The following is a 24,052-nucleotide window of genomic DNA, read 5'->3' on the forward strand; positions in this document are numbered from 1 at the left end:
AGAACAATCTTCCCTCTCATCTCATTCACTCTATTTCAGCGCTGCATGTGCAAAGTCCTTCATTGCTAAACAGTTTAAGTCTTCCATTCCAGCCTACAATTCCAAATGTAGGCTGAATATCAGTTTGAAAACAGTTTTTGGAGCACATAGGGGGTTAATGATACTAGTTGCCAAAACAGATGACGCTGCTTTTATAAAATGTTTTTTTAATCAACATCAATAATCAAACTGATATTTTGTTAAAAGATTAAATGTTAAATTATCTAAATAAACATATGTCCAGTTATAAAGTACAGGTGTTTTCATCTGTTTTCGAAATTGAACTTTTCAAATATGGCTGCTGCTTCCTTGTGCAAATATTGTGGTGGATCACGGAAAAGTCAAAGATAAGATTCTCTCTTATTCTGTCTTATAGGTTAAATGTTCTCCTGTGACCTTGGTGCTGACGGTGTGTGGTATGTTGACCTGTTTGAACTATATAGTTCAATAGTTTATTCTGAAGATCTATTAGCTTAGCTAGTCTGGACACAGACCTGTATTCTGTTTACTAAATCCTGAGCCCCTGGGACTGCTACACTGGTCAAAGGTGTGAATGTATGTGACATGCGTTGAGAGCACTTTCCAGGATTACACAAATAATTTACGAACCAATGACAAAGGTGAAGCTTGGGCGCGGGAAGTCCCCATTACATTTTTTGTGCGTTTGTGGCATCATGGTGACTCTGTGGTTAGGACTATTGCCTCACAGCCAGTACAGTTGTATTGGTTTCCTCTTGGTACATTCTTTTAATGTTCCCGCCATTGCAACTGATCAAAGCACTAACCAAATTGACCAAGCGGAGTAGAATTGTATGGCACAGAATTTAAAAAACCCACTGCACAGCAAAGATGCATCACTTTTTGGTACAAGATGCTGTATTTAAATAATGAATCATATACTTATTAAAGCGATACAAAAATGTGAAATACGAATCATATTGAGTGGCATTGATCTGTAAAAACATAGGCACAACAGTTTTTGTGTCTCTAGCAGTTGCGAAGTTCCTTTTTTGTTCACTGGACTAAAAACAGTGCCCCGTTATTCGACATTTCTTTGTGGAACCAATAGATCCTTATTCAGTTGATAGGCAGAGCACGTCCAAATACAAGGTTTTTATTCAATGCTCCACCATCCTGCCTGCTTAGTATCAGCCTCTAGAGGCTCGTCCTCTCACGTAAGCACTCTGTAAACACAACATATTTCAGTTTTTCCACTGCTTGGTTCAACCGAGCTACCCCCATACCCTGACTTTCTACTTCACAGGGGACTATCTCAGAAGTGACAGGAGAGAGAAGGAGAATGAAACATGAACACGGCACAACTGTCCCACCATTGCCATTACAATGCACCTTTTAACCAGGCATGGAAAATGAGCAATTTTATAATACTGCTGCTGTAAAACCACCATCGTCTGATAATTGGCTTTTGAGAAAGTCAATATTATGAAACCAAGCATGCGTCTGGAGCTGGCCCTCTGTTTCTTACAGTTACACGTGTTTCCAGGGCCTGATTAAGCCTTTTTAATTTAGCTGGTTTTGGAACAGCACATGACAAATCCTAAACTACACCCATCCCCTCTCCTTCCACACCACACGTTTTGAACCAAACATTGACACAGTGGTGTGTGACGCAAACCCAAAGGGAGAGAAGGGTCAGTAGCCAGCTGTGGTGAGGTTGAGGCTTGGCAAGTCCTGGGGTGAAACAGCAATGAAAGGCCTTGTTCTTTTCTGTTACACTCAATGGGCTGTCTCCTCCATCTGAGCTGGAGGTTTGGGTTGCGAGGGCAGCAAGGTGGGGGAGATGGGGGGGCATCCTGCCGTCACAGAGTCTGCCAAGTACAACATTACAACAGTAGTGGGATTGTGTGGCGTGTGTGTTTGTTCTGTCCCTCTGAGGAAGAAAGGTCCTGCTCTCCTTTCCATCTTCCCCTCGTCCTTCCCTGACACGCACCACTTCTTAACTTCTCACCTGCCCGAGTGGAAAGCGGGACACGAGCGCCCAGGGACTAATTGGGAGGGCAGCTGCTGCTCGGTGCGCCATGCCAGCCAGGTTGGCACGTACAAAGAACAGAATCTAAAAAAGCTGCTGACATTTTTACTGGCAGTTTGTTTTTATTTGACCACAGCTTTAGCGTTTAAAGCCTCTTCAAATGCACCAGGTGAGACCTCACAGAAATGTTGAAGAGGATTTAAATGAAGCTTGATATACAAGTGTATATATTGTTGTCTTCTGAATCCAAAATGGAGCCAAAACTCTGAAGATGATTAGTTGGAAGCATTAATTTCTTCCTTTTTTGATTGTTTGCAGGATATTGAAACATACTAATAACTGTATGTTTTGTTGCCACTTACGTCCCATTTCTAAATGGAAGGATCAGTTTTCAAGGTTCTGGGAGCTTTTTTGGAAGCAAAAACATCTTATGCACAACCCTGTTAAGGGGCAGGCATGCAAGGGGAAAAAATGATAAAGCTATTAGTCAAATTAGTGTTTAACTGGTTTGAGGCCAGAGTGCCAGATGAATCTCCAGCGGGCCTGCCAGAAATATCACAGCACCCTCAACTTGACATTTAAGTTCCATCCAAAAAAAAGGTGGCTTTCTGAAAGGAGTGGAAATGTAGAGCGTATCCCTTTGTTCACACGTCTCATCTGGACACCAAGCACTCACATCTGTTTTTATTCTATTTTTCTGTCTCTCTCTGTCGTGTCTCAGCTCAATGGCTACAACGAGAAGCCTGTCAACCTGCAGATGTTCATTGGCACAGCAGACGATCGTTACTTGAGGCCGCATGCCTTCTACCAGGTGCACCGCATCACCGGCAAAACAGTGGCCACGGCCAGCCAAGAAATTGTAATCACCAGCACCAAAGTTCTCGAAATTCCTCTCCTTCCCGAAAACAACATGTCAGCCAGGTAGGTGTTATGAGTGTGACGTGGTTACGTTTCTAAGTTATGAGCTTGACACCACGAAGGAAGGCCTATCCAGTGTACAGCCATGTTTATGATCGTACAAGGTTGTAACATCCTCTAAAAAGGATTATATAGATTATTGTCCATTGTCTATGTGGACAATGTCCATCCAAATATGTTTTTTCTACTTTGCAGTATCGACTGTGCTGGCATCCTTAAGTTGCGGAACTCCGACATTGAGCTGCGGAAAGGGGAGACGGATATTGGAAGAAAGAACACGCGCGTGCGAGTGGTGTTCAGAGTGCACATCCCGCAACCCAATGGGAAGGTGCTGTCGCTGCAGGCTTCCTCCATTCCTGTGGAGTGCTGTGAGTATCTCATACTACAGGCACTCACACACAGGCACACACTCTGTGCTCCATATACTTAAAGATTAATCAAGCAACTTCTTAGAGTCTTTTGTGAATTAGATTGTAGATTTAATCTATCCTTTGCGATAGCTGTTAAAAAGGTAAATGTGCCCTGTACTTCCTGTGCCCTTCTACTGTTTCCTCAGAAGCTGTTCCATGTTTGTGTAGTTTTAATGTTTAATCTTTTGTTGGGCCCATAATAGAGATATGTTGATTCAGCTCAGAGATAATGTTTCTGGTGTTGTGTTGGCTTGTGTGCTATTAGCTATAAGATTTACCCATTAAATTATTTTATCCACTTACTATACATATTTGTTGTACATGGAGCTCATCAAATGATAATCCTCTTCTCCCGCCATCCCCTCCTGTGTCTCTCCCAGCCCAGCGTTCAGCTCAGGAGCTGCCCCAGGTTGAGAAATCCAGCTTGACCAGCTGTCTGGTCAGTGGGGGAGAAGAGATGGTAATCACTGGCTCCAACTTCTTCCAAGAGTCCAAGGTCATCTTCCTGGAGAAAGGCCCTGGTAAGAATTGTGTCTGCACAGAGGCTTAGCCTAGAACCATTGCTACAGAAACAGCTTGAGCCAATTAAAAGTGTAAAAATTCCTATTTCATGGTTCTCTGATGGTCTTCTCTCAGAGAAGCAGACAAAAGAGTGGAATTAATACCATTATTCTTAAACATATTTTCACGCCGAGTAAAACATGTCCCATTTATGTCCCTCTCTCTTTAATTTCTCAGTTGTTTATTATGGCGAGCAGGAGAATTGTTTACTTGTATGTCTGGATGCTTGAGAGTGAGAAAGATTGTAGCTTTTGTGACACACTTATTTTTGTAACAGATTGGCGTTCTGTGAAGGAAACACTCCACTTCTGTCCACTAACAGTTGGTCTGATCGCTGCTCTTTGACACTAACAGTTGACATCCTCGCTTGGTCTCTAGGTGACAATAAAACCAAACATAATTAACAGTCAAAATAGAATGGTGAGGATGACACACGCACACAGCACATCTGAGCTAAAGTTGGACGAGTAGTTTGAATGTGACTCAGAGCTGATTCATAATCTCCATTCATTTAATTCCATCAATCCTTCAGTCAAAGGAAATCTGACAAACTAAGACTGTGAAAGTCCCCGTGACTCTTTTTTATAATGGTGTAAATCTCTTTTTTTCTCGGAACTGGAATTTCTGAAGCTCCTATTTGTTCATCAAATCAAACTTTTCAATGAATGTGAACGGTCGTGTCTTTGTCAGCTGAGCTCACCTCCACATGCGTTACATGAATGTGTTTTATTCTCACTGGTGTGTGTGTGATGAGTGTATCAGATTTTAAATTTGTACGCATTTCCACACATGCACAGAAACAGGTGAAGGGTTGAGATCTTTGGGGGCAGTGTCCATGTACAAAGTCTCTATTAGGAAGAATGCATTGTTGAAAGCTGTCTTGGTATCTTTAGCTGCGTGTATCTATTTATCAAACGCAAAAGCTGAAAAGATTACACACTAAAAAGTGTTTGTTCTTCAGTGACCCATCTTCTACCCTTTCTCTTTTGTATACCACTGTAATCAAAACACGTGTAAAGGCTGTTCCCTGGGATGGAAATTTTAAATGGAGAACATTTGTTGAGCCAGTCCCTGCCTGCCCGAGGAACCTTTGTGTTGTAGAGCTGCAGAATCAAGCTCACACACGGCAGTAAGTTTAGTGGCGTTGCTATTGTGCCTGAGAATCCATTCATTAAGATTTTCAAGGAGGGGGGGAAAGAGCAACGCGCAATGGAATGCATTTAGTTCTTTGAGGTGTTCGAGGTGAAGCATGGCGTAGAAAAGTAGCACAGCAGAAACGACACAAGTGGAAACCACAGACGGGTGTATGTGCGGGTAGGAAGGAAAGTTGGGCCCCATGGTGCATGAAGGTAGTGGACTGTGTAAGTATGAAAGAGGAGGGGAAGACGATGTTGATTTGGTTTGTGTAAATGATCCCTCTCATCACGGCTAATCCATCTGCTTTAGTAGAGAAAGGCACTGATTACAGTAAGTATAGGAATGGAAGAAAGGAAGGGAAGAGAGGCAGTGACACATATTTTTCCATCTTTCATGAGTGAAAGACAACGGAACAATCATGGAATACTGGAGGGAATGACCTACCGTCTTCGTGCAGAGATTATGGGCTGAGGCCTGACAAAGAACTTAGCTATAATCAGAAATAGATATCCTTAATGAGATGGATAATTATCAGCCTGTTATAATACATGTCTGGTTTGGCGTCTTTTGTTCTCCATAGTTTCTGTGCTTTCTGTGTTTTGGTCATCACTTCTCCAGGATTTTACTTAGAAAGATGAGTCCATGAAGTCAGTGTGAAATGCAGGGCTGTCACTATTGATTCATTTGAAAATCAGCTATTAATAGAAATACAATTGCTATTGGTACGTCTATATATTTTGAACATTTGTGTCCATCAGTGATGTCATGTGTTTCTGACTGTCAGAGAGATGAAGAGAGGAAGAAGTAAAGAAGAACTCACATTTCACAATCACAACTAATAATTATTTTAATTGATATGGATATGATATTGCCATTTAAGGAATAGTAACAAGTAAATGGTGCATTGTCTTGATTAAAAAAAGGGGAATCATAAAAATTACACATAATAATTCTTTAGCAAAATGTGGCAAATCCAAAGGCAGTGCGTCTTGTACTCAAGTCCCTGTTCCCTGATCAGTGCTGCAGATAAAACTCACACAGATCCACCCTGGCCTCTCCCCCCACGCTGGCTGTTGTTTCACTTTATTGGACTGTAAATGAAAAGCTTGGGTAGAAAATAAGATAATCTTAGAATGGAATAATATATGTTTGCGGTTTCATCATGAGATAATTTATTTATTCCTTGTTTTTTGAACGAGAGGTAAAAAGTAAGATGAACGGTTAGATAATTATATGTAAAGGGCAGTGACCTAATCATACAAGTGTGTGCATTTGTTTGAGAATTGTTAAGTCAGACATTTAAAAGCAAGATTGCTAGAGCAGAAGCGAGACTAGAAATAAGTCCATAATAGGTGTAACTGCTTCAACTTCATGAGAATGGATGTTTATATAAAAGGAGGGCTAGAACATTGCCTGCCTCGAATAGTGTCTGATACAGCAGGTCTAGTCTGCAATCACTATGTTGTTGCTCTCACAGTAAATGAAATCCCACAGTTTTAACTCGAATCCCCCTTTTTATTGTTGTTAGATCTTTCAGCTCAGAGTCTACTCTCTCCTCTTCCTCTGACTGGGATGTGCAGGGTGTCTGGATGGTTTGAGTCTTTGTCAGTGTATGGTATGAGGTTCCTGTTGGTGCTTGTTGCCTGGTAGAGTATGTGGGGCCCTTTGCCCCTGCCTGTTAAATGTCAACAACATACATAGCAATAATGCAATGCCATCATTTGCAAACACATTCAAGGTTATGTTCAAGGTTAGAAAAAACACTCTGTGTACCCTACGACTTAAGCTCTCCCCTCACAACAGGAAGAATCTTTATCCCGCCTCCCCTATGAGTAAGTGGATCGCTGCTGCTTAGGCTTGTTTTTCTGATGTTAGTCTGAGCCCAGAACAGGTAAATCACCTACTTAAACCCACAGAATGGCTTTTACAGAAAGCTGAATTGTCTAAATGTGACAGGACGTACAATTAAGTGCTTACTTCGTGTGGAATCTACCTCTGGTCTTACTGCAGACATGTTGCAGATGACAGCAGTATTTGGGGAAACCCTTCGGGTTTCGAGGAAGAGGCTATGCAGGTGTATAGAGCTACAATCACACGCTGAGCCATGTGAGCACTCTGAAACCATATGCAAATGAATATGCTTCAGCTGAAAGCCTATGAAACCAACTTTCAAATGAGTTTTTATTCTGCTCAGTGTTGCAGTGACTGAGATTTCTTCCAACCACACTGTAAGCCCGTCAGTCTTTTCACCCCAACTGCTTCCCCTCAAGCAGCTGCCCCCTAACATGTCTGGCCAAACAATTAGATTCATCATAGGAAAACTGGAAAGGATGTTTTGTAGCCAGAAACCTGGCAGTCTTTAAAGACATTTAAAAATAAACATAATTATTCCATTACTCTCTCCATAATTCTACCCAGGCAAGACATACAGAAGGGTATTTGGACATTTCATTACAATTAAATGGCTTTTAACATTTTCCCCATGGAGTTTCTGGACTTTTAAAACATACATCATTCTGATGTATCTTAGTTCTGCAAAACAAATTGAAATCTTGTGGTTTTTGAAGACTTCTGCGGTTCTTTGTCAAGCACTGTTGGATTGAAATGCCAGTGTAAGATGTCATCATCATTAGGAAAGAGAACAAAGCTGAAAAACTACTCCAGATGGGGGGAAAGACGCTCACTGTACATTGCACCGTATAGAATACACAGCAGACCGTCAGTTAACTTGACTTTGAAAAAAGAACGACAATTTTGATGTCTCTTTGTTTAATATTTATGTATTTTTGAGTCGTATGAAGAATATGGATATTATAATGAATGAAAGGGTTGTTTGAAAGTGAAGCGTGTAATTTGGCACATTATTTAGATAAAGCATGAGGGCGGAGGAAGAGAGCAAGTTGTCTGTGATCAGCACAGATGGAAAGCTGTATATAGAAGCTGTAACGTTTGCTGTTTTTGTGTGTGTGTGTGTGGGGGGGGGGGAGGGGGGGGGGGGGGGGATGAGCCACTAGATGTAATGACACAATTCCCCTAAATTTGTTTCTTTAATTAAAGTTTAAAGTTGACTGCCACAAGGACTAAAATGAATGCATTTCTCAAAAGATAAAGTCAATTTCATGAGTGTGTATGAATCCTGCTTTACCCACTATCTGTGAGCTTTCCACAGCTGCTGCCTACACTAATACTAATATAATACTAACACTAAATAATGAAGGAGGGATTTGCATTAACAATGAAAGTTTTCAAATATGGTTTAACTCCTATTTGGTTTGTTTTGTATATTTATTTAATATCTGCCAATGCAAGAGGATTCTCACTTGCTTTTTCATTGAGGTTGTTTTTATTTATTTATTCTTTTTAACTATTTCTTTTAGACGGACGACCACAGTGGGAAGTTGAGGCAAAAGTTGTCCGTGATAAGACTCAAGGAGTAAGTAGTCATTTATTCACTGAGCTGTTCTACAGCTTTTTTTGTTAAGCTTGGTATTCATAATGTAAACATTTGAATGCACAGTATTTAATGGTGATGTATTTTTTTAGAAGTCTTTTTAAGCAATGCTGTTGATTTTGTAGTCGTGCATTGTGGTGGACATCCCCCCGTACCACAATAAGACAGTGGGCTCAGCGGTACAGGTGCAGTTCTATGTCTGCAACGGCAAGCGGAAAAGGAGCCAATCACAACGCTTCACCTACCTGTCAGGTGAGAAGAACTGTTCTCATAAGTTTACTATCAAACACACAGCGCCCATCTTTGCATTCACACCTTTTTAAAATGGAGTCACATTGCCAAGATTTCAAAATAGTTCCGAATTTCACAAGAAGCTCCAATCTGAGGCACTAAATGATTGGATATCCTTCTTAGTTCCCCCGCAAGCATCAAACTCTAACATTTACCAGGAGAAATGCTGTAAACGTCCTCTTTCTTCTCCTTGGTGTGTAGCAGTTAATCTCCAGGGTAACGACACTAGGTTTGACTGATAGCAGACGCAGTTGTAATGCGCTGTTTGTGCTGCACAGGGTTTCACTAACCCCTTTCTCTCTCTCCCTCTGCCTCTCTCTCCAAAGAAAGCATGGCTGTGGTGTAGGGGAGGCGCTCCCACTTACAATAGCATTAACACCTGCCAACAGTTTATGTTGCAAAGCCATCTCAAACCTCCAGGCAAACTTTCTTTTCCTCTACATATACTTCTTTGTGTGGGGGTTTCTTCTGCTAAACATGGGCAATCAGTTCGGGTTCAATTTAATAATTTTAAGTGTGAGCAGTGTTATATATTTTGATCCTTAAGTTGTTTTCTGGTTTAAGTCAAAGTCTTATATTGCCTTTGATATTGTTATTGTTTTTTCCTCATGAAGCAAGTCATACTGAAACACTGTCGGCGGAATATAATGACGTGAGCATTATACGGCAACGTATACAAACCCAGAGTTCTACCACAAATGTGTGTGTGTTTGTTTGAGCGGCCTTGCCCTTCCACCCACCCAACCTTTCTGTTTTGCAAGCACGCCCACTCATCACATGCAGTTCCTGTTTTCCCCGTCGACACATTCAGGCCAGCCAATCAGAGGAGAGCACAGTAACCATATTGTGTCAGTCAAGCTGGGTCGCTGACACCGCTATTGTCACCACGGACTCTGACTGCTTTATTATGGCAAAAACAGTGTGGGTTGGGATATGCTCAATTTTCTCATGCTGTATTTTTGTATATACTGCACACATAAACTGTATAATCACATATAGGCTATTTTACCTTTGATATCCTTCTCGGGTTTCTACACAGAGTAAATCTCATTTGGCCTTTTTTTGCCCTTTGCTTCTCAGTCGCAGAGGCCAAATATTGTGACTAGAGGCCGTGATCGCTTTGAAATTGTTTGTTCTCTGGATCTGATCTGGGCTGGGAGGGTTTCAGCTCCTTTTCCCACATAACATTTCACATGATGGCACCCAGACTGACGGCATATGCTCTCCCTTGGATTCAGAGCCGTGTAAAAATAAAACTCACTGTCACAAGGCACCAGATTGGGAAATAGGTTACCGATTGGCATAGCAGCGCTGTGAGCTGTCACAGTAATGGGAATGGCCCCATTTACTCAAAAGGTTTTTTTTATCTGGTTGCAGACCCACTTCAAAATCCATGCATTTGATAAACTAACTAATGTTTGTTTGCCGTAGCATAATTATGACCTAGTTTCACAGACATCATATTGATGAGATGTTGCCCACCACAGGTCTAGGAAGTTTGTGGGAGTTGAAGGTGTAAAAACTGCTGCCTTTTTGACTCAGTAGCATCCACTGCTCCGCTGTTCCTGCAGTTCAAACAGTTGTCACAGTGTGGAAGATGTGATGCAGTGGTGCTAGATTTTTAGTGTCTTTCCTTAGCAAATGTCATATTTTATTGGAACACATACTGTATGGCTGTGTATGTATGCTCATTCTGTCTTGTCGTGTTGTCTGTCTGTCTCCCTTTAGTCTCGGTAAAGCAGGAGCACAGAGACGAGCTGGACCTCTCTGCTGTACCCCCCATGTCTATGCCCCTGGCACATGCTACGAGTCTGGTGCGCACCCAGCTGCCTTCTCCTGAACAGGGCCACCCATCGGACAACCTTCTGTCCAGCTCCCCTCATGGCCTGTCCACAGGCTCTGGACCTGGCCTGCTACCGCTGCAGGCCTCCTGCCCCTCCCTGGGCTCCCAATCCTTTCAGCACATGGCTCACCTTCAGGGTCGCAGTGTGCATCACCCTCCCGCAGACTGCCACATGACGTTCCATCCTAGCTCGGCTCCCGCTCCGCTTCCTGCTCCGTCCCGGTCCTCCTACCAGCCCCTGGCACACAGCCACAACCATGGTCATAGCATGTCCTTCAATGGCCAGCCCATCCTTTCTGCTCAGGGCTATGATAGAATGTCCTTTCACCAGAGCCCAACCCAAAGCCCCTGCAACCCTATGGGCTTGGGGATGGTGTACCCCTGCTCCCCTTGTTCTTCCCCCACAGCTTCCTCCCCCTCTGCCGCCAACCCAATTGTCGGCTCTCCCCAGAGCCAGCAGTCCCTGCTCACCCACACATCCCCACACCTCCACACACCCGGGGGCTACCACTGCTCTCCCAACCCTACCCAGGTGCCCTCTCCAGGTGGTCACCCTCTTGTGGGACAGCCCCCTTCCCAGCTGCAGAGGACCATGGGGTACCACCCAGTAGGTCAAAGGTCAGCATCCTGCCCTACACCCTCCAGTGCCCCACCTCCAAGAATGATCCCCTCGCCCCACTCTGGGCCTTCCTCCCCTCAGCTCCACTCTCTGCCATACCACTCTCCCACCTCTTCCTCCCCTACCTCAGGTGGCAGCCCTCTGGGGCCCTTACAGCAGCAACGTTCAGGACAGGCCTCTCCACAGGCTACAAGCCCAGTCATGACCAACCTCTCCCCGGGGGCAGCAGGGCCTTTGGTTCATCCTCTAAGCCCTCAAGGGCCCTTTCCCACAGATGGGGAGAGGCTGAACATCAAGCAGGAGCCCGTAGAAAGGGAACCAACCTTCCGCTCCATAGGCCTGCAGGACATCACGCTGGATGATGGTGAGACATGTCCTGTGTATCTATGCAACAACCATATATTTTTCTTCCCCTCTATGTGTAGGTCTATGTCCACTTTAGCTTCTTTCACACAGAGATTGCAGAATATTGGCCAAAAGGTTGTATAGGGACACTATCCCAGCATTGTGGGACTTGGTTATTCACACTGCCATACCTTTCCCAGGCAGTGTGTTTGCATTCACACACATTCCAGCATCCCAGAGCAGTCAGGGACATGAAATATATGATGGTTGTCCGCTTTACTGAGGAAACTAGTTAAATGCTTGACATGATAACAGACTAACCCGGGTGATTGAAGTCATTTGGAAATTTATATTTACAACCTTTTCGTTTCATACATTTGCTTTCCCTATGTCAACTGTAATCTCTCGTCAGTCCATCTCCACGCTTGTCCCGGTTTTAGCTCTCATTATCACATTTTCCTTTCTCACACTGTCCTCTTACACCAGATATTTAGAGCACACCCATCTGTGATCAATCTAATTTTCAGTCTAAAATGAGGAAGCGCCGAGGGACTAAATTTACCCGCCAGTACGTGATTTACGAGCTAATTTTATATCTGGTGATGTAAAACAATACACACCACCACTTGTTGTATTTTGAAGGGGTTGAAACCTCGATGCCTCATTACGGCGGCCGTGTATCGTCTGTCATTGCAGTGCACAGGTTCATTACTGAGGGGTCCCGTGACTTAGTGTTGGGTAACATAGACACAAAAGAACTGATAACTGCAGTATCACGTTAAAGCACCCAATTGTACAACAGCTGAGCTTCCGTATCTGTAGCAGGAGTTTAGAGATTAATTACATCTTGTATGTTTTTGGCTTTTTTGAACTGGGGAGAGGCGGTCTGTGACATCATTCGCTGCTACAGTCAAATTAGCAATACAGAGAGTAGAGTTGGTGTAATTACATCCTGTGTGTGTGTGTGTGTGTGTGTGTGTGTGTGTGTATGTGTGTGTGTGTGTGTGTGTGTGTCAGTGTGTGTGTGTGTGTGTGTGTCCGTGCGTTTTAACAGCTGTAATTAGGATGCTCGGCAGAACTTGCTGATTTAACAATGGACCGTGAAGTCAGCACCTGCATTTATTAGCTCCTTGTTCTTTTGTTCATTAACTTGTCATTCTTTACCTAAAATGTGCCAAACTATTCGAAATGATCTACTTCCTTATCTGATCACATCCTTTCCCCTGTTTTATTAACCCCAGGTTCCATATTGAAATGAGAGTCCAAAAGGTTTTCGAGTTAATAAATAGCCTGGAGAGACTGTTTGTGTGTGTGTGTGTGTGTGTTTGTGTGTGTGTGTGTGTGTGTGTGTGGGTGGGTGTGGGTGTGGGTGTGGGAGGGAGGTGTGATATTGTGTGTTAGCAAGGTTCACCCTAATTAAGCCCATTGTTAACAAATCACGTGTGAAAGACCGGCAACCACTAACACACAATGAAAGTCACAACATGTAGAAATGAACACATGTCCAACACGTTGCACTATCTCTCTTTCATATACACACAGAAAAGTCCGTCTATCTCCCTGCGCCACTAAACACGCCCGCTCACAACGTGCAGCCATTCTGCTGCTTTCTCGCTCTCCAAAAAAGAAGTGTGCAGAAAGTTTTGAGTGACACGGTTCAGCGGGGAATGTAAGATCTCCCTTTGAGCCTGTGGCTAAAATTAGCTTTCTGTGCCAGCCCAGCTCTGTAGGCCATGTTTTGAAGCAGCAGCATGGAGCTTCACTCAGCCTGGGAGTTTATTTTTTTTAAGGAGGTCGCAGCACATTTAAGTAGACCTCTTCCACCTCAAGACAGACAGGCTGAGAAAGACAAGTCTGCTCATTTACTCCACGTGTGCGGGACCTTTGTCTTTACTGCAAACAATCACCTTAAGTAGAAGAATGAGAAAGGATTGAATCACTCGGCACGTCTCGCCAGCCAGCAGTGAAGCTCTAACAATGAACACAAAAACAACCGTCTGATCCGACAGTTAGATATTGTCACCACGCCGTGTCACTCTTTAGAGAACAAGGAAGTACCGCCCTCTCACTCTTCGCCTCAGGATTTTCACTACATTGTTTTGCAATGGCCTGACCTCAAATGAATGACGTAGCAGCGAACGTTGCTGCAGTGCCCACGCAGTAAATGAGCGCTCCGATCCTTCTTCTTCTTCGCTTTGAAATATAATTAAGTTGTCGCGGATCGTTAATGGCGCCCGGGGAAAGTAGCAGGTTGTGTAATAAGGTTTCTCAATCCTGTGACACCCGCTGGTTGCTCAATAGTGTGTCCGCTGTGTGACACCAGTAAGAATACGCAACTGTGTGTGTGTGTGTGTGTGTGTGTGTGTGTGTGTGTGTGTGCGTTGTTTTTTAATTTACTGTTTTAATGGCAGAGGCACATTTGGATGAGTGAGAAAAAGCAGAAAAGGTATAAATGTCACAGAATATAGATTAAACATAATACTTTATATACATTAGGGCTTATGTATGTTGTAGGTATTTGTATTTTATGTCATCAGAATGCGTTTGCCACTGAGAAGAGAAGAGAGAAGGAGAGTTAAAGATTAAAGTTTCCAATCACAACTCATAATAATTGTAATAATAACGGATCATAATTCAGCCAATTTGATATGGAAGGATTTTATACTATTTCTATTTTACTCCATTTATGCACAGAATGTTGGTGGATATGATGTATAATATTTTCATTACATCCGTGTGTGTGTCATATGGCCTTCAAAGACGCAAGCGACATGACGAGTGGAATACAAATGTGTGTGTGTGTGTGTGTGTGTGTAGAATGCTGCTCTGTTAACAAGCAGATGGCCCCTGACGCACACCAGAGCATGCTTGACATGTATGTTTGTGCGTGTGTGCTTGTGTGTGTGCGTGTGTCAGACAGGGTGTACTGTATTGTGTTTGCGTGTGTCTGCTTGATGTTGTGGAGGTGTGAGTGAATGTGTGTGCAAAGCAAGAGACATGGGGGGGGGGGGGGGGGGGTTGGATGACAGGTTGACGGACAGATGGACAGACAGGTTCAGGACGCAGTCGCACTGCAGGCTCACTCACACGAGACAGGCAGTCTGAGAGACACTCGGCATGGGATGTTTATCATTTAATGCTTTTACTTTCTATTTCAAACTTTTAAGGACTTAGTGTGTACCTTCAGTTTATTGGTCTTAGGGGGCAGCAATGAGCTGTGTGTGTGTGTGTGTGTGTGTGGAGCTTGTGAAATGATATTGTGTAATGATGTTGTTTGTTGTAGGTGAAAAGGGAAGTCCATAAAGATGACATCATAGTGGTCTGTGTATTGGTGCTAAAATGTGCAAATGTGTGCAAGTTGTTTATCAAGGGGGAAGAATGAAGCCCCTCCCCCCTCCACAGATTATTTCCACACTTGTCGTCTTTAGTGCCAAAACACAGAGCTCATGATGTCATAGAGGTCATTCTCCCCAGTCTCATGAAGGAATTGGACCCCCCTCCCTCTTCCATCCCTTATTTTTTAATTAATTTCCAAAGTCTTTGCTGTTGTAATCATAAGCCAGGTTTGAGCTCCTGTAAACCTGCGGCTTTGACTGCTCAATGAACACAACAGAGGTTTGAAGAAGGACGCCTCCTATGAGCTCGACTCCAGCCGCCATGGTGACACAACCTCAAGCCCTTATGGTGCCAACCCATGCATTAAGACATTAATCAGCACATGACAACTCCTGTGTTTACATAGACGGGACAGGATAGTGTGTGTGTGTGTGTGTGTGTGTGTGTGTGTGTGTGTGTGTGTGTGTGTGTGTGTGTGTGTGTGTGTGTGTGTGTGTGTGTGTGTGTGTGTGTGTGTGTGTGTGTGTGTGTGTGTGTGTGTGTGTGTGAGAGCACGCACGCACGCACGCACACACATACATACACACACACACATACACATACCCTGTGTGTGGGTAAGCAGTTACTGTGGATGGTGTGTGTGTGTGTACATAGCAGAAGCCAGTCTTTTGTTCTCTCTCCTTTGGCCAAGTGCACAGCTGCTTCAGACTGTGAGCACAGCTTTGAGGGTTAATGATGAGGCCTGCAGCCTGCAACTGCTGGGAGAGACACTGTCACGCAGACACACACACACACGCGCGCACACACACACACACACACACACACACACACACACACACACACACACACACAGGGAGGGATAAACATTAGAACCACAATACGAGGCAGCAACTGTTGCGATGACTATGATTGTTGTTTTTCTGTCCATATAAGGATACAAAATACATTCAATTAGATGCATATATCAACATTATTATAGACTCAGATTACATATTAAATGAGTTGTGGCTGCTGATGTGTGGTACTGTGTGTGTGTGTGGAACTATATGGAATCAAACTGGCTTCAATGTAAGAAAGTTGTACCCGTCTATAGTTTTCTATTCTTTTCTATTTGTTTATTTACCTGCGTTACAGTGAGTGAATGTTGAATCCAGTTATTCCTTGTCAAGTGAAAGTTGTGTCTGCACTGCCGATCCAACTGAGAAGCAACACCTAATCTGTGTTGTTTGTTTTGATTGCTACTCCGGCAAAACAGCGTCAGGTCGTGAAAATCGCGGGTTGTCGATTTCAGACAAACAAACACACACACGCATACACACACACACGCGACTTATCATGTGTGAAAGTATTGAGAACTCAGGAGTTTGAACATCAAAGTCTTCTTTGTGAGTAATATTGTGTCATCAGCAGCGACCTGTGTGAGTTATCTTGATTTAGGACTCGGGTCTAAATCATTTTCACCGGTTTTGCTTTTGCGTCTGCTTCTGTTTAGCTGATTCCAGTGTGGTTAGCTGGTTGTTCCGACCGTAAAGTAAATCATCCGGCTTGGTTTGCGTGCTCATGCCTGCCTGTGTGGAACCATCGTGCTGCCTCTACCAGGCAAGACAGATTAATAACACCGAGCTGAGAAAGAACAACAACGGAAGAAAAATACGTTTCCATCAAATGCCGCTGCTGGCTAAAAAACAATGGCAAACGTTTGCTGGTGTTTTCCCCTGAAACAAGTGGAAACATGCTCTCTGTGTCATCTTTCCATACAATTAAGGTCTCTGAGCGTTTGGCTGAGGTCTTGGCAGAGGCTGAGTCCTGCTGTGGAAACGATGCCAGGGTTTCTTTTGCTTTTCTTTTCTTTTTTGTTGTAGGAGGGGAAGCCGAGAAATCCCTGGGTCGAGCTCCGAGCATCAGATTGAGTTTACTTCAGGAAACACGAAGACACAAACCGCTTAGTTAATGTTACGACTGTGTGTGTGTGTTTGTGTGTGTGCGTGTTCGCCCAGTGGTTTTGAAAACGAACGCGACTCGGTTTTGCCCAAAAAGACGAGACAATGAAATGTGTTGTTGTGTGGTTGTGTTGTTGGTTTCATTGCTTTGATTTGTGTGCGTCAGCGCGGCGTGACTTGCTGCTGTTTGCCTGGAAAGTGCACATCAGTCGCCGCAGTTTCTCGTGGCGTGCAAGTAAGGACTTGACCTCGTGGAGGAAGGAAGATTTTACTACCGCTAGTAAATGTAGGTCTGCTGAAACGAAATGTGTGTGTGTGTGTGTGAATTGTGTGTGGGCCTTTGGTGAATCTCCTGAACACTCCAGTGCTGATCTATCCTTTTGTTCAACATTCAAACATACACCTTTTTGGCTTTAAAGGAACTCTATAGCCCAGTTTAGTGCTCAGCTTGTGGCGATCTCTTCCGGCAGCCCTGTGTTCTCCTCTCTGAAGCCCCCTGGGCTCCCAGGCTCATCTGGAGAGTGAGGTCTGGGTAAGAGGCGTCAATTTTGTAAAAACAGATCAAGTGAGAAATCCACCGATGATTCACCGCCATGAGTGACAGAGGAACTTCTCCTTTCTGCTCCCTCAGCCACTCTGAAGTCTCCGCCTGCTCTGGTAAAATAAAGCAGATAAGGAAACAAGCCGAGCAGACGACGCGTCGCTCTGCAGACCTGGAAGATCTCACCAGACTTTCCATCAAGTGATCGTCTATTTCCAACGAACGCGATCGGGCGGCTTGATTGGACTCAGCCGCGGCCTGGCGTCCTCGCTCGTACTCGGGGCTCTGTGAAGACGTGTGCGTGTCATTCCAGGGCCCCGCCAGTGGAAACTCTGCGCTTTGATATTTCCCCCCTTTAGCAGGAAAACCCCAGTCGTCATCGTCGTCTCTTTTCTTGCCTGCTCCGCTCGCACAAATGTTTTCCATTGTCGCACGTTGTCTTGATTTTCCCCGGACCGAGCCGTCGCTCCGTCTCCAGCCGCTCCGCCAGAGTGAACGCGTTCGTGCCGGGGTCAGGGAGCGCGTCACGCAGGGTTATGATAATGAGCCAGGAGACATGTTTATCATACCGACTCTCCATCTCCACATTTCACTTCTGTTTTGCATTATGAAAATCCTCCCACATGCACTTCAGAAATGGAACTTTGGCACATTCAGCATTCACACTGGGCAGAGGAGATGTGAAAGCTGCTTTTAGGGAAATTAAAGAGACCGGCAACCACACACTGGCTCTCTGCATGCAGGTGGTGTGTGTGTGTGACATTTACCTGTTGCCTGTCGTTTGGTCCTGAGCTCTCTCCAGTGTGTGAGCGGTTGTGTTTCTGACTCTTCCGGTCGACAACAAAAAGAGAATTTAATAAGTGTTTGTAACCGGTGTTGAGGGGAGCCATAGGACACGGAAGACACTCACACACACATGCAAACTCCACATGGAAAGGACCGGGGCGGGCACGGGATTTGAAATCAGGACCTTCTAACCCGCTGAGGCATTGTTTACACTATAAAAGGAGGGAAAGGATCATAAAAAAGCTTCATATGTCGACTTTAAGGTTACAAAAACACCCTGATGCTGTATGACATCACAGAACTCGCAGTCCCCAAACTTCAGTCTCACCACCACCACCAACTCCACAGGACAGAAGCAGCCAGCAGATGAACACACACACACACACACACACACACACACTCAGCTCGTGTTTGACTGTAAAAACAGCCGCACCCTTATTATTGAATCCACGCAGTCTGGCTCCAGCCGAAGCGTCTGCGCGTACGGGGAGAGAGGAATATGAAGCAGGCCCTCAGTGGCAGCGGCAGCGGGTCGGTTTGAGTCTCCTTGTATATATTCAGTCGCAGGGACGCCCCCCTCCCAGTCATCTGCAGAGGATCTCCCTCCCGCTGAGCCATTCAAGCTCTCGGTTACTACGCTGAATCATCCCGCCTCTGCAGCTTTGTCACCGAGTAAACCAGTAAATCTGAGAAAACGCAACCTGCATGTGAAACCTGGCGGGCCGCGCTCACATCAAACCCTTCTTTCACTTCTGCTTCATCAATCATCCGAAATATGACGGCTGTCAGGCACAGATCCTTCGTGAAGCCTTTGTCTCACGCCTCGTTGATGTTCTTATAAAATCTAATCCTCGCGGCGTCGATTGTCGGGGGGGAAAACCCCAAAAAGTTCAGAGTGCGGCCTGTTCTGATGCATCAGCTGATGGCGTGACAGCCGTGTATGTATATGTGTGTGTGCGCGCGTGGGTGTGTAAGAGCGTTTAGACACAACGCTGCTTAAACCCGCCCTGTGTGTTCATGTGTGTCTATAAACGGGATGACCTCTAAAATATGTTTGCTGTTATTTCTTCCGGCGTGCAGAATGACCTCGTCCAAACTGACGATGAGGACGCTGAGGGCCGCGCGCAAAAACCATGGTGACAGAGAACCGGGGGAGAGTCATCTGCACGCTTCTGATGACAAACCTCCCTCCCGTGAATCACGCTCGTAAAGTCAGATCAGGTCGCCACCGCTGCCGTCTCGCTCGCTCCTGAATTCTCAAACAAGTCGATGTTAAATCCTGCAAAAAACTCTAATCAGTGCAGAGGAAAGCGATGTGTTGTTGCAAACGCCCACTTGATGTAGGTTTGTAGCATTTGGCTCTGCTGCTCATATTGGTGTGGAGTTCAGCTCATAGGTGTAGGAGGTCACAGCCACACACACACACACACACACACACACTGATCACACTTCCCCGGAGCGGATGCACGTGCATCAGTTTGTTCTGAAGACAAAACGTGAGACTCTGGAGTTGTCGTTTGATCGTATCGATACCGTCACTGCCGAGGCCGTCGTTGCTTTCGCAGACCAGAGGCGGCGGTGGCGGCGTTGATTTGGGACGGCGCTTCTTTAATGAAAGCTGGTGCCCATTAAAGGAGATCCTCCATCAGCGTTTATTTCACAGATGGAACTGCGATCGATAGATAGATACAAATGCTTATGTTTGTTTTTTATAGGATGGTGTGTGTGTCTGTCTGTCTGTCTGTCTGTCTGTCTGTCTGTCTGTCTGTCTGTCTGTCTGTCTGTCTGTCTGTGTGTGTGTGTGTGTGTGTGTGTGTGTGTGTGAGAGAGACAGTGAGAGCACACGGGAAAGGAAGAGCCTCCCACGCTAACAGGATGATGTGAGTGATGGTGGCCAGACACAAAGCAAGCAGCAGCAAACACGAGAGCACACACACTTTACTCTGACACAAAACCTGAAAAAAAAAGGAGATTAATTTGAAAATGCACACGGCAAAGAATGTTTCCTCTTGCGGTTGATTGAAATTAAACATTTCAACTAAACAAAGGGAATTAGAGCTGAACTCTCTGATCGTCTTTACTCTGCGTCATCAGTTTCAAATATTGGTTGAGTCAAAACCTCCTCTCTCATCGTCACACTCATATTTCTCTGCTAATAACTTCACAGCGGCCTGCATGTGTGTTGTGTGTATGTGTGTGTAGGAGTGCCTCGTGCTCAGACAGGTGTGAGCGTGGATCACCTCTGGCCCAGTGTTTCACTCGGTCACAGCTTCTCCCCAAACCGGTCCGTCCAGTCCGGCCTCTAAACCAGCCTCTAAACCAGCCTGTCACCGCTAACACAGGGAAAGCACCGCACACCGACCGGCTCAGATCAATCGTCCCTCTGTCGGGTCGCCTCCCACATGTTGAATCACTTGCAGGCCCGAGGCTCTGATGGAGGAGCCGCTGTTGTGTTTGTAGGAGCCGCCGTGCTGTGGTAACCGCTCCCCCGGTTCTTGGCTGCAGGCAAAGGTCACTGCTGGCGTTGGGCGGTCAATGGAATAGTTTCTCTCATTTGTCGTGTCAGCGGTGATTACGGCTCACGTGGGATCGGAGCCTCGGGTGACCTTTGGGTTTGCCAGGCTCTTGGGTTTTATTTCCACCTCATCTTCTTCTTCTTCTGCTTGTGCCACTCTGGTTTGGCGCTCTCAGGGCTTTGTGTTTGGAAGGAGTGTGTGTGATGCAGGACTGCCCTCTGCTGGACAGAACTATGTACTGTCATTGCCTTTATTAAATAGGCAGCACTTACTGAGTATTAACTGTCTGTGTGTCTTTGCATTCACAGTGGACGAGATCATCGGCAGAGACATGTCCCAGTCCCCCAGCAGCCACCGTCCTCCATCGGCACACAGCCAGTCATAGCTCGCCCCTCGCTCAGGGGACCCCAAACCCTTCAACCCCAAAGCTCCGTCACAGGCGCCCTGGTCCCTGCTCCCGGGTCCTGGGTGAGCCTGGAGAAGAGGGCAGGAAGAGACAAGACTGAGCTGAAAGACTGGATGTGATTGGACGGACCTGAGAGACAACCAGCGCACAGACAGAGGACATTTATAAAAAGCAAGCAGGAGAATAAAAGCCATGTTGAGTTACAGCAGAAACAGAATAACAAAGCCTCTGCTGAGGTGTGCGTGCGTGTGTGTGAGTGTGTGTGCGTTCTCCAGTCTGACCCTTTAAGGCAGCAATGTCTTCCTGGACCACCTCCGTCACAGGGGAGACAAATCTAACAGCCCGTGTCTTCGTCGTCGTCCCCCCTCTCTCCCCAGCGTGGCCGTGTCCGTGTCAGAGCTGGGAAACAGCGCCCCCCGCAGGCCGTCTCTCTCTCTCAGTACACCCAGGTCAACCGGGTTCCTCAGGCAAACAGTTTGATTAACATCAGCGTATTGACACTTCTCTTCTCCCAGCATGCTTCAGCAAAACGATCTGTAAATCAGCAGAGTGACAGGAGGAGGAAGTTCGGCCGCGATGCGACGGAACCCATCAGCTGATCAAGAGGGATAATTGGACAGAAGTGAAGACCTGGAGGGACAGAGTCACCGCCGTCTCAGCCTCCGTCACGCTCCTGACCCATCAGCAGCTTGTCCGCCGGCCAGTGAAACTTTCAATAAGCTCCCAGCTCTTCATCGATTTCTCGCCCTGCACCCCCGATCACCCGTTAACCCTTTAGGTCCGGGCTGCAGGGGGGGCGGGGCCTCCTTTGGTGCTAGACCGGGGCCTGCAACCTGCAACATTCCACAGCTTTCTGTAGCCCCGCAGCCGTGTAGATATCTGCACATGAATCCTCCTCCTCCTCCTCCTCCCGCTGTTTCATCTCGTCTCTTTATCTTCATCAAGTTGAACAAAATGCCTTATTAACATTTTAGCAGCTTTGAATGCTAGCAGAAGCTTCTTTTTTTTTTCTTTGTCGTTTTTTTGCACAGCCGGCTTTTGAGTTTGCCTCAGTTGTTCTGTAGCTCTATAGATCTGTAGCTCTATAGATCTATAGATCTGTGACTCGGGACGATTTGGTTTTGAAGAATCCCCACGTTTGGACTGAGGGGCAGCCCTCTGTTAAAGAAATGTATAAACTATTTAAACAGGTCCATGTTGTTAGGTAGCTTGAGACAGACCTCCGCCTTTCATCCTACCGTCACGCATCCAGTCCCCCAACCTCCCTGGAGCCCTTGTGTGCCTTCAAAATGCCATCATATGTGCAATGGTATGACAGCCTAGGCTTTCTATATTAATCAGCATAATAATAAGGGTAATTTGATACTTGTTTTTATAAAGATGTGTATATTGTGTTTTGATGTGTTTAACCCCTTCAGCCGCCCCTGTGAAAGAAACAGGAAGTGGGAAGAGTTTGGCCTGGAAAAGGGGGCGTCGACAACAATCAGACATAACGGCGGGCGGTTCAACCAGATGTGTTCATGAGTATTTCCTTATATTTGATAGATATGCAGTTGATGTATCGCAGCAATAACATTCTTGAGGGAAACCACGCAGCCTCACGTGTCGCTCTGGTCTGGTCTGGTCTGATCCGGTCCGGTCCGGTCCGGTCCGGTCCGGTCTGGTCCCGCATGGAGGAAAGTCGCTTATTATCACAATTTTGAAGTCCGTTTCCAGGTGAAAGTGATTCTGCTATGCATTAAAATTCTGCCCAATGCCTTTAAAAAGAGGGGAAAAAGATAAAAATAAAAAAAAATCCCTTGATGCCTGTAGAGTAGAGTGTAGATGCATGATTGGTTCTGTAGCATCCTGGATCTCTTCATCTACCAATCTGCCTTGTAAAGGACACTTCATAGGGTTATGTGTGAGTGTGTGGGTGTGAGAGAGAGAGAGAGATGGTTGGTGATTATACCAAACGTGCTGTACAGAAGACAGGAAGTCCTATTTTGAACATCAGAAGCACGCGCGTGTATTTCGTCTATGCAAACTACCAGCAGCAGACTTGAGGTACGACATCAGATATGAATGAGATTAGAAACGGAAACAGTTTGTGTTCTGTTGCTCGTGAACTTGACTGAAAGGCTAAAGGAAGAGGTGAGAGTCTGGTGTCACTTTGGAAACGGCCGCGGATGCCTTAACTGTTGTTTGAAAGCCATTTTGTCAGTCAGCGTGTCTCTGTTCTGGGTTGATTTTCTCCCCCAAAAATAAGAAATAAGTGTAATTAATATTCTCGTGTGTGTGTGTGTTTGGGGGGGGGGGGGGGCACAGGGGGGTCACTGAGGGTCACTGAGGCTGTTTGTACATAAAGCTGGTTTCTGCAGCAACAACAAAAAAACCCCAAATGAAGCCAGCATGGACCGTCTGTCACAACCAAAGAGCGATCAACACGTTACCATGACGATAAACCACAGAGACTCTACAACTCTATTTTTGATACTTCATTTGGATGTCATTCCTAAAAGGCTGAGGATAATATGTATGGTATGAGTGTGTGATATATATATGTGTGTGTGTATGTAGAAGTACACATGCATACATATATATATATATATATATGTTTTGTAAAATAAAAGGGAAATACAGGTTTAGCTGATGTTTACCGAGCCTTGTATTGTTTCTTGTATATTTTGTATGTTAAATTTTTGTAATTTTTAAGACTGCAGTGCTTTTTGAAATTAAAGGGAATACATTGCATTATACTGTAGGCTCTAAATTAGTGTATATCAATAAAACTGAAAAATCTGACCTGTTGTGTTTTCCTGATCTGATTCTGTTTCTGAGCTGGATGAGCTCAGGCTGCTCCGCTCTGTGTCTCACTCACAGCAGGGAAATCAGATGGAAATGCTTTGCCAAGCTTTGGTCAACTACTGGTTTGCCTCATGAA

At 45.2% G+C, this 24,052-nt stretch overlaps 1 protein-coding gene across 1 annotated transcript in view; it reads left to right on the forward strand.

The window, feature by feature from the left end:
• Positions 1-23,360, forward strand: part of nfatc3a (nuclear factor of activated T cells 3a) — a 54,103-nt gene extending 30,743 nt beyond the window's left edge. Inside the window, exons 4-10 of the mRNA XM_076155419.1 lie at positions 2,751-2,950; positions 3,143-3,315; positions 3,738-3,878; positions 8,433-8,488; positions 8,632-8,758; positions 10,526-11,623; positions 21,032-23,360. Of these exons, the coding sequence (XP_076011534.1) occupies positions 2,751-2,950; positions 3,143-3,315; positions 3,738-3,878; positions 8,433-8,488; positions 8,632-8,758; positions 10,526-11,623; positions 21,032-21,108 (1,872 nt within the window). The 3' untranslated portion in view covers positions 21,109-23,360. The remainder of the gene's footprint in view (positions 1-2,750; positions 2,951-3,142; positions 3,316-3,737; positions 3,879-8,432; positions 8,489-8,631; positions 8,759-10,525; positions 11,624-21,031) is intronic.
• The last annotated feature ends 692 nt before the right edge of the window (positions 23,361-24,052 follow it).

The sequence above is a fragment of the Genypterus blacodes genome, unplaced genomic scaffold (genome assembly GCF_046128005.1).
Source record: "Genypterus blacodes isolate CSIRO-AG114 ecotype Tasmania unplaced genomic scaffold, CSIRO-AGI_Gbla_v1 ptg000067l_1, whole genome shotgun sequence".
Taxonomy (NCBI): domain Eukaryota; kingdom Metazoa; phylum Chordata; class Actinopteri; order Ophidiiformes; family Ophidiidae; genus Genypterus; species Genypterus blacodes.